Here is a 14,311-nt window from a genome sequence, read left to right on the forward strand (position 1 = left end):
CTGACGTCCAGAACTGAGATATTAGATTGCTTAAGTCTAAGTAAGGGTTTGGGGTTTTTTTTTTTGTTTTTTTTGTTTAACTTTTCCTTGAGAATACCTCACTTGGATAATCAATATCAGGACACACAGGGAGGGAGAGTGGCCACTACTTTAGTTTGTCTGCTGCTTTTCTTTTCTTTTAATGTTCAGGGAGAAAATGCAAGAATTTTAACTCCTGCTGACCCAAACAAACGGAGAACTGAGGCACCTTGAAAAGAGTTTTAAGCACCTGTTTTAATGTGTAGCATTTTTTTTTATTGCACTAGGTAAGGACATGGTTTGAGAGAAAGAGAAAGTAAAAAAAAAAAAGGAGCATCTGTAGCATCTTGGGTACACCGGTAGCTGCCCTGGCACCTAGTACAGGTGGAGAAAAGGGATATATGTACCCACCTGTCTACAGGTGAGGTCCTCTTCCAAATCCCAGCCAGGCAGAATGAAAAACGGGCTTTCCAAAAGGTTTGTATACCTTCAGCAACCAAATCTGCTTTTGCTCCCATGCCCAGATCAAGATTGGGAAATAGGGCTGGAGGAGGACTTAAACCTCTCATCCTATCATTTGCCAGCAAAAGCAGATTTTGGGAGCCAGGTGGGATTCCCCATTGCCACTCAAATAGTAACAAAAAACAGCAACTAAATGAAAACACGCATTTTAAAGGGCTCAGTTAATTTTAGGTGTAGTTGGGCCCAAACTGTGAAGACAGGAAGCTTAACGAATCTGGGAATACTTTTTTCTGATTGGCTTATTAGGAACCTAGACTGTATAAAGTGTATAAGCTATATGAAATGGTTCTTTTTAAACATTTCTTATCATAGGAAAAAAAAAAGAAGATTTTGATCGTATTTTTCATGCATATTACAGCCCACAACCCACATTGGTCTTTTGAAATCATCTGTATTTCAGAGAGATATCTAAGCAGGATTCTTTTTTAAGTGAATTATTGTCACAATGAATTTTATCAGCCCAAAAATGTTGATGAGAAAACTTTCTTGCCAACTTTTGCACTTTCTTGGAATTTTTCATGATTTCCACCCCCTCTTCCTTCTTGTCTCTGTTGAAAATTTTCCTGTGCAAAAAAATGTTCAGTCATCTCTTAGTTGCTGAACGGTCCAGTGATGTCATTTGGGTATGTTTCAGAGCTGAAAAATTCTATCAAAGCAGACAGCGATGAAGATCTTCAAACTAATAAAGGGAAGGTCTTGTTGATCCTTGGGAGACCTTTTTGACTCATTGGGACTGCCCCTTCCCCTGGGGATGAACTGAATGGTTATGCATGTGTCAATCAATGGGAAGATGTGCATTTTTTAGCTATAGTTCTTAAGGTTTTTTAGGGTTTAGTTTGGTTGGGGTTTTTAAATGTTGTTTTCTTTCCTTTTGACCAGTCTTCTCCAACTGTGTTGTCTTTGGTTGTTTTGGGCTACAACTTCAAGAATTTCAACTTGGTTGGAGACTCTTGGTTTATATTAAGCCTGCTGGCTCCTTTTTTTTTTTTTTTTTTTGCTGTTATGTCATGGGAGATTTTCAAATGTAGCAAATTTGAACTGTGGGCTGGAGGGGAATGGGCTAATAATTTGGACGGTAGTTCTTGGTGTTTATAGGAAAATCAAATGTAGTTCCTTCTGTAAGTCTTCTGCCTTTTTTTTTTTTTTTTTTTTTTGAGCACTTTTATTCCAAAGAGGCTCTAAAAAGCTTTTGCTCTGTAACAGAGAGTCTTGCTTAACTTCTGTGACTTCTGGGCATTTTAAGAAGGGCATCCAAGGAGACTTCAAAATCAGATGCAGAAGATGTTCCATGTTTCTTTGATCCAGAGAAGTCGTTTTCTCCTACAGCCCTAATATCAAGAATCTTTGAGTGATGGGGAAAAGGGCGTGGCTCTTCTCACGACAGGTCACCCAAACCTCCGATCAGTTCTTCCCACTCCTGCCAAGAAAACTACCTTTGTTGATAATGCTGTGGGTCCTTTTTTCCCTTCTTGCTCGATGGCAAGGCAGTTCGTCTGTTTTCATTTTCGTAAAACAGAGTTCCGAGGGCATTGTATCAATACTGTTTCAACTGCAAGGTTTTTTCCCTTGTGCAAATTGAGGAAAGATCATAAGTGGATATCAATTAAGGGTTTCTTTATACCTTGCTATTGACACTTTCGTGATATTTCTATGTCTGGGGCCTGGACCTTGTACGTAAAACTTGTCGGCATATGTTCATTTTCGACTGATGTATTTTTCTTTTTTTTTCTTTTTTTTGTTCGTTTGTTTCTATACTGTTAGACTTGTAATGTTATAAATTGTATTTTATTAAATTGGACTGGATGTATGTCTATAGCAATACGAGGTACTTTTTCTTTCAAAGAAACTCTGGGATGGGTAGGTAAACAGTGCCTCCCTCCCCCATTGCGATATGCTGGCTGTGTATAATTGCAATGTATTTTTTTTTCTTTTTTTAGCCTGCAGGGATTTTGTGTTCATGTGTCCAAAAAAATAAAGGCATTTGTTGCCAAATGTTTTTTCTTCGGTGTGCAATAAAAAAAGCTTGTCTTTTATTTTTATTCAAAAACCAGTGTGCTACTGACAAGATTCATGATAGAAACAAGTGGCATGAAATGGAATTTTAAATAATATTATTTGGATGCCTGACTGTAAACCAGATGATTGAGAAGTTGAAATTTAGAATATTTAAGAACCAAGTGACATATTGGGTAAGAAGCAAAGAATGTTGCTAAATATAAAGTAAACATACTTGTGACAGAAACCTTGACTTTGATGGCATTTGAATCAATGTAACGGTAACACCAGATAATTTTTTTTGTTATGGCTAACCTAAATAAGTTATCAACTATGTGACCTTGGCAGTTGAAGTAAACTCTAAGCAGAATTTACTGAGGAAGGCAATCGCAATAGCCAGCGAACTAATCCCTTCTCTTAGTTCATGATGTGCATGTAACTGGATAATAAATTTATTTTGTATTTTACATTCACATACTACATCTCTCCAGAGAGAAAACTTACCTTGGTCAAGATAAAACCAAGAGAAACCTTAGATAAAAATGAGTAAGAATTAAAATGCATAATAACATCAATAGAAATAGTCAACCAGTCTGATGATGAAGGAAGTACATGGTCTTTTAAGTGTGCTTAACAAAGAGTTTTTGCCCCTCCCTCTAGTAATATAAAATTTTAAACCAATAATGAGAAATTGCAGTAGCTTGATAACACACAAAATGCTTTACACAATGCAAAATTATCTATAGTAGTATGATTCTCACCCAACTTGGATGTCTCCAGCCAAGATTTATTTGCGACTACACCTGTTGGTTTTACCCATCCATTTTTGGCACTTATGCTACGCAATCTTAATGCAAAGATTAAAGGATAACCTTCCATTCAGAGGTGCGACCAACCATATTTCTGGGCTAAAGTGGTTGAGGTAACACATGGAGAAATGTAGGTGCCCATTTTAAAATACACCCTCATGTTTGTACATTTGATTTTAAACTCTGCTTGTGACTTAATGTGAAGCAAGCCAAGTGATTTATCTGGTAAATTGGGGTTACGCACAGAACACCTAACTTAGTGTTTAATTGAAGACTTTGCACCAACCTCTGGGCCCATTAAAAGTGGGCCCCAAAAGTCAGAATGGTAGCTTTGATGCATGTTCAAGCTGTCTTTTTAAAGTGTGCCTTGAAGCATTAAGAACAAGGCAAGGTATCAACAGCTATCTTGATTTTTTTTTTTTTGCCCCTACTGCAAACCCTCTGTGGGCACTAAGAAAGTTACAGTAGTCCTTTCCCTCTGGAAGACCTTATCCCTTGAGTTGAGGTGCACCTCAAGGTGATGAGGATGACCAAGAGACTTTGGACTTCTTTTACAGCAACTATGATAGGCTTAGTTGTAGGGGTTAGCATCTTTGTTTCTAGTTGTATTGGTTCTACAGATGGATTTTAATGATTTCCTCCATGATTGCATTCCTGATCTTACAAGCTAGCTAGAATCTTCAGTTAGCACCATAGAGACGTCCAAAAAAACATTCTGTCAACAATCTGAACCAGCTACATAATTAAACCTAGCCCAGAGTCACTGAGAGTTGGGCAGCCTACACATTTGATTAACAAACAAAACAAACTTAGGTGCCAGCAAGGTTTCCAATGTGGAAACTCGCTCCAAGAGATGCATGGTACTGTACACAGAAGAAACCCGGGTGACTTCCTTGTCCTTCCCTCAGATCTCCACTAAGGGGCACCGGTGGTGGATTCCTTTGTTGGCAACAGGAACAGAGGGAAAAAGGAAAAATCCATGGAATGGATCTCTGCTCTGGTTGCCTCAAATGGTGAAAGCACCAGATCCCTGTTGCAGCTGCTAAGGATCCATGCCATGGGGCAAAACCATTAGTAGGACTAGTGTGGTCTAACAAAGCAAAAAAAAGTGAAGATTAGAGTTTGAAACAAGATCACTCAGATCAGAATAAATTGAAACGGATTACCCTCCACCAACCTGTGCTTTGAAAGAACCAAAGAATTAACTAAAATTAATTAAAATTAGAGATGTAGAAAACAGGTAAAAAATGCCTTTACTACCTAGGGTTGAATGAAGCTATAGGGTTTAGCACTTCCTTTTTGATCCCCCTCTTGGGTATCTTAATAATATAACTTTATTGTCATTGTACGTGTATACCCATACAACGAAATTCACTTAACACCCAAAGACCAGGCCCAACACACATAACAGTCCCCAAACACCCCACCACCACAAATTCCCTACCCCCTAAATCCCCCAACATCCACACAGCAGACCAAGTAATGCTGTCCAACAGCTCACTGATGGTGGCCCTTTAGTTCATTGTTGAGTGCAATTATACCTCTGGGATAAAAACTATTCAGAAAACGTATGGTCCGAGTTTTAATTGTTCTGTATCTTCTGCCAGAAGGCAACAGTCCAAAAAGATTGTAAGCAGGATGGGAAGAGTTTCTGAGAATGTTGTGCAACTTCCTCAAACAGCGAGATGCGAAGATGTCGTCCAGGGCTGGTAGCTGGAGCTCAATGATATTCTGGGCAGTTTTAATAATTCTCTGTAGAGCCTTTTTGTCTGCTACAGAGCTGCTCCCAAACCATGCAAGAATGCCGTATGTCAGGACACTCACAATCTTCCTTTAACTATTATCTGCATACAGGTACTCTTGCAATCAAGCGACCCTTTGAAGTTGTAATGGGACTAAAAAAGTGATTTATGCCCTTGGACTTTTGACTATTGCAGCATCCTTATGGTCACTCGATCAAAATCTGGGTGTTTGGCAACCAGCATGTATTTTCAAGGGTTGCAATGTCCCTGGAGTCATGTAATCGCCTTCTCCGTTGGCTTCTGACAAGCAAAGTCAGAGGGGAAGCCAGATTTGCTTAACGAATATGGTTCGCTTAACAACAGCAGCAATTCATTTAACACCTGTGGCAAAAGAAAAAAAAAAATTGGACATAACTCCTTAATGCAAGGTCAGGAATGAAAATTCTGGTCCCAGTTGTGACTGTAAGTAGAGAACTGTTTGTATCCTAAATTGTGTCACAGCACTGTATGAACCTCCATATTATTGGGATGCCTAGGGAACAGTCCATTTAGCTTCAACACAATCCCTAGAACCAATCCACAGGTGGCATGTGGAGCCATATCGGTAGGCATGCAAGCGTTGCCCTAGCTCAGTTCCGGCATGCATGCGCACGCTCGCCAGCTGATTTTCGGGCCTTCTGGGCCCACCGGAAGTTGGGAAACAGGCTGTTTTCGGTCTCCGGAGGGCCTCCTGGCGGGGTTGGGAGGCCATTTTTGCCCTCTCCAGGCTCCTAGAATGGCTCTGGAACCTGGGGAGGGTGAAAAACGGGCCTCCCGGACCCACTGGGCCAAAAGCAGGGGGAGCATGGGGGATTGTGTGTGCATAAGCGGGGGGGGGGTTGGGCGCATTGAATCATGGGTGTGGGCATGCACGCATGTGACCTCCCCCCACGTTCCCCCCGCTTTTGGCACGTGACGGCAAAAAGGTTAGCCATCATTGGCCTAGAGTGTTTTTCAACTTTAAGATGGGCAGACCATTTCCCAGAATTCCCCACCACCTTGGGAATTCCCCAGGAATTCTGGGAGATGAAATTGCTGAGGTTGAAAAACCCTTGTGTAAGCTCATTTTAGGGATGTTTTCTTTCCTTGCCTTGAGGAATTTAATTTCTTCGGCTTCCGATGGCTTCCGATTCCCTACATTTTCCCCCAATGCTGGTCCCTCCCGAAGGGCAGAGGGAGGCTGGCTGCATGCATCTGTTCCCAGTTCTGTGCATTTTGTGCAGAGGTTTCTCTCAGTGGTGAAATCCAAATTTGTTTATTACCAGTTATGTGGGCGTGGCATGGCTTGGTGGGCGTGGCTTGGTGGGTGTGGCAGGGGAAGGATACTGCAAAATCCCCATTCCCACCCCACTCCAGGGGAAGGATACTGCAAAATCTCCATTCCTGGGGAAAGGATACTGCAAAATCCCCATTCCTTCCCCACTCCAGGGGAAGGATACTGCAAAATCTCCATTCCTGGGGAAAGGATACTGCAAAATCCCCATTCCTTCCCCACTCCAGGGGAAGGATACTGCAAAATCTCCATTCCTGGGGAAAGGATACTGCAAAATCCCCATTCCCTCCCCCACTCCTGGGGAAAGGATACTGCAAAATCCCCATCCCCGGTTCTCCGAACTGCTCAAAATTTCCGCTGCCGGTTCTCCAGAACCTGTCAGAACCTGCTGGATTTCACCCGCGGTTTCTCTCCTGGCACTCCTTGGGTCCAGGAGCATCCTTCCCTCCGGCCTCGGAACTGTCGGCTCTTTCGAGACTTTCCCTCGTCTCCTACCTCTTTGCTCCGCTTTCTCGCCTTCCCCCGCCCCTCCCCTCCCCTCCCTCTTCCCCAGCCTGCGGCGGCGCTGGTTGGATGGGCTGCCGCGCAGGCGCAATCCGGGGATCCCGGGCTCGTCCCGAGCAGAGGCTGCGGCTGCAGCGGCGCCCAGGTCCCGGTGCGCCTTTGGACGTGGGTCTCTTCGGCGGCGGCTCGCGCGCGCCCTCCTCCCCTCTCCCCGGTCCGGGGCGCCGCCCGCGTGGATGGGATGGAAGCGGGTCCCTCGGGAGCAGGTACCCTGCAAGGAGCCCGGGAAGGGCCAGCTCGGAGGGGCAGCATGCAGCCAGGAGGGGGGGTGGGGGGGATGCAATCGGTCCGGGCGACTCCGGGAGCCCGTGCATTATATTGGGGGGGGGAATGAGGGGGAGCCCTCCAAAGGAGCAAGAGCCACGCGGGGCTTTTGCAAAGGGGAGGGGGCTTCTGGGCTTTGGAACCCGGGGGGGGGTGCTTGGGGGGCGCCAGGGGCGAGGGCCAGGGTTGCGGAGGGCGCCAGGGTGGTCGAAGAACAATGGAAGGGGAGGGTGGGGTGGGGGTTGGGGTGAAAGAGGTTTGGGGGCTCGGGGGAGCCGGTGTGCAACGTTTGGGAGGGGGCTGGAGGCGAGGCGAGGCCCGAGCTGGACGTGAGGAGGGGGGAGGCAGGTTTGGAGTGGGAGTCTCTTAAGTTCCACCAGGCTGGCCGGGAGTGGGGGGGTTGGGGGGGGGTTGGGGGAGCGGATCTGCGAGCCTAAGGAGGGAAGGGGCTGGAGGGCAAGGGAGGCCTGCGAAGAGGAAGGGGAGGCCACGTGAATCTTGCAAAGGGGGGCTTGCCGAGTGCCAGGGGGTGGTGGGTGGTGGGGGAAAAAGATGCTCTGGGGCAGGGAGGGTGGGGGGGGTGGGCTTGTTGGAAGCAGATGTCCCGGAAAACTCCGAACTTGAATTTGGGGAAGGGGAGAAGAAGCCCTAGGGGGGGGGTGTTGAGACTGGCTGAGATTGCAGATGATGGGGGGTCTGGGGGGGAGGATGAGGGGCTCTGAAAAACAAGTGGCGTGCAAGAGACAAAATTGGGGGGGGGGAGGGCAAAGGAAGGGAGAATGGAAGAGATGGGGAAGGGAGCAGGAATCAGAAATGGGTCTGGGGGTGGGACTCGCTTTAGCTCTGTGGAAAGGCTGGGGGTAAGTGAGAGAGGTGGGCTCAGCCGCGGTCACCTTTTGCAGAAGAGACTCTTGAAGCATCAGATTTGTGGGGGGCGGGGGGGGAAGAGGAGTGTGTAGCGGTGCCTCTGAGTACCAGGTGTGCGAGGAGACAAGGTTTATGGGGCCCGCAACTGATTTGTGGGAGTGGGGTGCAGAGAACAGACTGCTCGGATGAGGAGAAGTCATCTTGGCTGGTAGGTGTGTTGGAGAGATTAAACAACCCTTGAACAGGACACCTTGTTACTCATCGGTCCTTCTGGGTTGGTGGAATGAACGAGGATTTCCCCAGTTTTTGAGGGGGGAATCCCAAGGAGTTGTGATTCTCTTTACACATCCCACCAGAGACTGAGGCATCTCTTTGCACGGGACATCATGGCTGCCCTCCCACCCCCCACTCCCCAGCGCTGGGTGAGCCATGTCAGGTCCCATCTCACCTCCCATTTGCCACTAGGTCACAAGGACCAGGCAGGCTCCTAAGCCAAATGGACTTTTTTTTAAAAAAAAATTTGATTTATATGCCGCCCTTCTCCGGAGACTCAGGGCGGCTTACAATGCGTTAAGCAATAGCCTTCATTCTTTTGTATATTTATACAAAGTCAGCTTATTGCCCCCACAAACCGGGTCCTCAATTTACCTACCTTAGAAAGGATGGAAGGCTGAGTCAACCTTGAGCCTGGCGAGATTCGAACTTACTTTAATTGCAGACAGCTGGTGTTAAATTACAGTGCTTAGTCTGCAGAGCTATCCAGGCATTCAACAGAACCCACGGGAGGTTCCAAGCTAGAATGAAATTTATTATGGGATGCCTTAAGGGGGAGGATGAACCCACTTCTGTAGCTCCTAACCCGGTTTTAGCAGCCTGTGTTTGCGTTCATACAGCAGTTTAGTGTGTTGTGGGGATTCAGTATATCAATATACAGTCTAGTACAGTGTTTCTCAACCTTGGTAGTTTGAAGATGGGTGGACTTCAACTCCCAGAATCCCCCAGCCAGCAGCGCTGGCTGGGGGATTCTGGGAGTTGAAGTCCACCCATCTTCAAGCTACCAAGGTTGAGAAACACTGGTCTAGTAAGTGGGGAGCCCCACTTTCATTGAAACTAACATCCTCTATCTGGAATTCTCTGAAAACTATAGACTATAGACCAGGGGTCTCCAAACTTGGCAACTTTAAGACTTGTGGACTTCAACTCCCAGAATTTGCTGGGTGAGGAATTCTGGAAGTCCACAAGTCTTAAAGCTGCCAAGTTTGAAGACCTCTGACTTAAAGCAAAGGTCTCCAGCCTTGGCACAACTTTTAAGATTTGTGGACTTCAATTCCCAGAATTCCCCAATTCTGGGGAGTTAAAGTCCACCAGCCTTAAAGTTGCCAAGTTTGGAGACCCCTTTTGTAGACCCATCAGTTTGGGAAGTCCTGAGATCGTTACTTCCAAAACATCAGCAGGTACATGGCGGACAGCAGTTTTCAAGGAAAGAACCAAGGTGGATAAGTGAGAAGACAGAGTGTGACTCACCTTTGGAGGCTCTTTCTGGATGAAGGGAGATGTTTGAAAGGACTATGTGGTCCTTTGGAGGTTCGCTGGGGAAATATCAGAGAGGCTTTGATGCCCAACTTGTGTCAGAGCTGTGACGCGTATCTGAAAGGGGTATGCAGACGGGTAAAGGTTCCTGTTAGGGGTGCCAAGGGCAGCTGAGGGTGGGTTGCCTTCTCTTCATCTCTCTTCCCCCTTCCCAAGAAGAGCAAAGGGGTTTGCAACTCTCATTATAAAGTGTGTGTGAGTAAATGCAACAGAAAGTAAATTGTGATGGAAAGTAATTGTGACTTAAAGAGGAGACAGGAAAAAGGGGGAGAGAGACACAGGACAGGAGCTGGGCGAGGGCAGTGGGTTGTGTTTTTTTTTTTTTCTTTGTGTGCCCAAGCCGTGACCTCCAGGGTTTGTAGTAGTATTTCTTTTTTTTTTTTTATCGCCTCTTTAAAAAACAAAACGGAACCAACGTCCTCCAGATTTCCTTTAAAGAAACTCTGCCCCCGGCATTTCCAAGCTGATGAGGAAAAGATGAGAACATGTGTGCTTTTTGAAACTTTCTCAGAAGAAGGATTTTAATGGTCAGTACGTGTATGGAAATTCTCAAATCATCCAGGTTGTCCCACAGCTGCTTTTCCAGAAGGCAACTGGACTTCCTTGGTTTTACTTCCTTTGAAAATGTTTTACATCTCATCCAAGGAGCTTATTTAGTAGTAGTAGTAGTACTTCTTCTTCTTCTTCTTCTTCTTCCTCTTCCTCTTCCTCTTCCTCTTCCTCTTCCTCTTCCTCTTCCTCTTCCTCTTCCTCTCCTCCTCCTTCTCCCTCTCCTTCTCCTTCTTCTCCTTGGCAATTCAAAGATTCATTGGTTTATTTTATTGCAGCATAATGTTTTACAGGCAACACAGCTACTCCATATGATTCATGAAATGGATTTATAAAGTGGCAAATATATACATACGAAAGGCACCTTTGGGTTAATTGTCGGTGATTCAACTTATGGTTTTTAGGCTCTTAAGAGTATATTGGGGTGGTTTTGAGAGATTTGTGAGAAACTTGCAAACGACTTTGTGATTTTTCAACCTTCTTGTCTTTACTAAAGGCCAATTGGGATGGTGAACGTGGGAGTGATGCACTGTACTAGGTCATAATACTAGTTGCTTGGTTCTGGCTTAATGTGCTATGTAATGGCAACTCTGGTGGTTGTAACCTATTGCGAGAACTTTGCCAATGTAGGTTTATAAACTTATTTATGGCTTAAAGCAGAGGTCTTCAAACTTGGCAGCTTTAAGACTTGTGGACTTCCAACTCCCAGAATTGGAGAATTCTGGGAGTTGAAGTCCACAAGTCTTAAAGCTGCCAAGTTTGAAGACCTCTGGTTTAAAGCAAAGGTCTCCAGTCTTGGCAACTTTAAGACTTGTGGACTTCAATTCCCAGAATTCCCCAATTATGGGAGTTGGAAGTCCACAAGTCTTAAAGCTGCCAAGGTTGGACACCCCCCTGGCTTTAGAGTACTATTTGTGAGGCTTGGCCAGTGGTGGCTTAGAAAGCAAATCATGGTGAAAGTGAAGCGAATGATGCCACCCATTGTGGTTTCTAAATCTGGTTTATCGCTTAGTGTAGTGTGTGTGAACTAGGCCACTCTTAACAGCCCTGCTTTTGAAAGCTTTCAGCTGCTCAGCAAATTATGTAAATGTGTCTTGCATTTCAAGCACAGACAATAGTATTGTGGTACCTTAAGAATTAGGATTAATGTGGTCCATGCGTTGTACTACTGCATTATATATGATGGTTTCGTTACATGGATTAAAGGGTTGTGTGTGTGTGCTTAGCCATTGTTACTTTACGTGTTGTAAACCTAACTGATTATGCCTCATGCAATAAACCCGTGATGGCGAGCCTATGGCACGCGTGCCACAGGTGGCACGTGGAGCCATATCTGTGGGCACGCAAGCATTGCCCTAGCTCAGCTCCAGCACGCATGCGCATGCCGGCCAGCTGATTTTCTAGCCTTCTGGGCCCACCGGAAGTCAGGAAACGGGCCATTTCTGGCCTCCAGGGGAGTGGGGAAGGCTGTTTTCACCCTCCCCAGGCTCCAAGAAAGCCTCTGGAGCCTGGGGAGGGCGAAAAAATCTGCCTACCGGGCCCACCGTGCCATTGCGTGCCAAAAGCAGGGGGAGTGCGGCAGGGTGGTGGTGTCGCAGGTGCATGCATGGGGGGAGGGGCGCATTGAATTATGGGTGTGGGCACGCGCACGCGCGACCCCCTGCACTCCCCCCGCTTTTGGCATGCAATGGCAAAAAGGTTAGCCATCACTGCAATAAACTATTCTCAAGCCAACAATGGTTTGGGATCAGCTGTGGGCCAGATGCCTTCCCAAAAGTGTTGGATTACGGTACCCAGTATTTCCTGTTACTGCTACCCACTCTTGCTAGGGAAGATGGGAGATGTTATCCAAGGTACAAGGAAGGCAGGAAGGTTAAGAATAATATATGTAGCATTCTGTATCTTTACAGTATTACAACTTCCTAAAATGAATGTGTGTACCATCCCTTCAGGAGTAAATGCATGGCTTCATTGGGATTAGCATGGAGCAAGCAATAAATACATCACTTTTAATAATGTCATTGTAATCTCTCTATTGCAGGCATTCTAAAACTTTGTGGCGTTGCAATTGTCTATTTGGGTTTGTGCAAGCAATGCCCGGAGTGGGGTTGACAGTGCTCCTGCTGTGCATGTCCAAATCTGGGCAGGCTTTTTATTTTAAAGCAACCCTTCCCCTCAGTCTTACTTTGCCTGAGACAACCCAGCCTTGAACCACAGTTTGAGAATCCCTGGTAAATGTGGAACGGAACCACATTTCTTTCAGGTTTGCAGCAGTGGTGGGTTCCTCCTGGTTTGGCCCGGTTCGGCCGAGCCGGTAGCGGTGACGATATGACATCACCGAACCTGTTCTCTTTGTTCGGGAGCTGGGCCCTCCCGTCCCCCCCCCGCGTTATTCTTACCTTTTATTTGGCCCCGCCCCCAATTTTTTGCTGCCTCCTGAGTCCCAGCTGATCGGCTGGAGGGAAAAAAACTGTTTAAACTCTTGCGGTGGGGCTTCAAAGGGCCGCCCTACAGCTGATCAGTGTTAAAAGGCAGTGTGGTGGTAGACCAGCACGCTCGAAAAAGAAATGGGTAGACCTGTGCCTCCAAAAACAAATGGGTAAACCAGAATGCTCCATGAACAAAGCTCTTCGGCTTTGAAACAGAGGCGAGTACCGCCCCCTACAGTCGGGAATGACTAGCAGATATGTGCGAGGGGAACCTTTACCTTTTAAGTATAATAATAGTTTATTAAGCTTGTATGCCACTTGGCTCTCAAAGATTCTGAGTGGTTCGCAACAATGAGAGAAATGATAAAAGGTATTATTTCTTGCAGCAATCACAACTTTTATCCTTATGTTACTACTATTTAACACTGCTTCCTTGCAGAACACCTTTTAAAAGTCTTAGAATCTTCTCTGTAGTATTCTTCAGATATATTTTGTCCTAGGATGGGAAATATAGATAATCCTCGACTTACAACCACAGTTGAGCCCAAAATTTGCTAAGTTGCTAAACGAGACCGTTGTTAAGTGAATTTTGCTCACTTATGTACGACCACAACTGAGCCCAAACTTTCTGTTGCTAAGCGAGACATTTGTTAAGTGAGTTTTGCCCCATTTTACGACCTTTCTTGCCACAGTTGTTAAGTGAATTGCTGCAGTTGTTAAGTTCGTAACCCGGTTGTTAAGTGAATCTGGCTGCCCCATTGACTTTGCTTCTCAGAAGGTCGCAAAAGGAGATCATATGACCCTGGGACATTGCAACCGTCATAAATATGAGTCAGTTGCCGAACGGCTGAATTTTGATCATGCAACCACGGGGATGCCGCAACAGTCGTAAGTGTGAAAAACGATCATAAGTCACTTTTCCCAGTGCTGTTGTAACGTTGAACAGGCACTAAATGAACTGTTGTAAGGCGAGGACTATCTGTATGCTTCAAAATGTATTTTAGAGACTGGTAGGAAAAAATTCTTCATTAAGACGATCCTTCACTGCCTTCATTCAATTTGATGCTTGTTTTCAAGGAAGAAGAATGTAGTCTGCAGTTTAACAACTGGAGGTAAAGGAACTGTTAGTGAGTTTGGTACACAAGTAGTCCTCGACTTAAACCAGTTCATTTAGTGACCATTCAAAGTTACAACGGCGTCAAAAAAAGTGACTTATGACCATTTTTCACACTTACGACCATTGCAGCATCTCCACTGTCGGAGTTCCAAGTAACCCACCCCAACCAAGAAAGTCTCCAAGGCAAGCAATTCCTCAAAGATCCATTTTATTAGAGATGTCATATTGGCACATCTGGGAAAACCCGAATCTGAAAGCTCCCGGGTTTTCCCCACCCAAAAGAAAGTCAAAGTCCCTTCTTCCTGCACCCACATGTCCATCACATGGTCCTATCAATCCACCGTCCCAACTGGAGATGCCTCGCAGTCACCCCGCTCCAGGTGCAGGCTGAACGTCCTTGACTCCCAGAGAAAAGAATGTTGTTCTGGCTAGATAACTCTACCAACTCCATGCAATCCCCCCTCCCGTTTTCCCACAGCGTGGGCAGCCCTGAAGATCCAAAAGAAAGACGGCCTCTGGAGCTGACACCTACG

General features: G+C 45.7%; 1 protein-coding gene across 3 annotated transcripts in view; it reads left to right on the forward strand.

The window, feature by feature from the left end:
* Nucleotides 1–6,947: 6,947 nt before the first annotated feature.
* LOC117663335 (protein argonaute-1) overlaps nt 6,948–14,311 on the forward strand; it is an 81,027-nt gene continuing 73,663 nt past the window's right edge. The window contains exon 1 of one of the 3 annotated variants that reach the window (XM_034413422.3): nt 6,948–7,168. In XM_034413422.3, coding sequence (XP_034269313.1) covers nt 7,144–7,168 — 25 coding nt within the window. In that variant the 5' untranslated portion in view covers nt 6,948–7,143. The remainder of the gene's footprint in view (nt 7,169–14,311) is intronic. The other 2 variants (XM_034413421.3, XM_087876085.1) reach the window with 2 other exon arrangements.

Source organism: Pantherophis guttatus, chromosome 10 (assembly GCF_059756535.1).
Source record: "Pantherophis guttatus breed Tessera chromosome 10, ASM5975653v1, whole genome shotgun sequence".
Taxonomy (NCBI): domain Eukaryota; kingdom Metazoa; phylum Chordata; class Lepidosauria; order Squamata; family Colubridae; genus Pantherophis; species Pantherophis guttatus.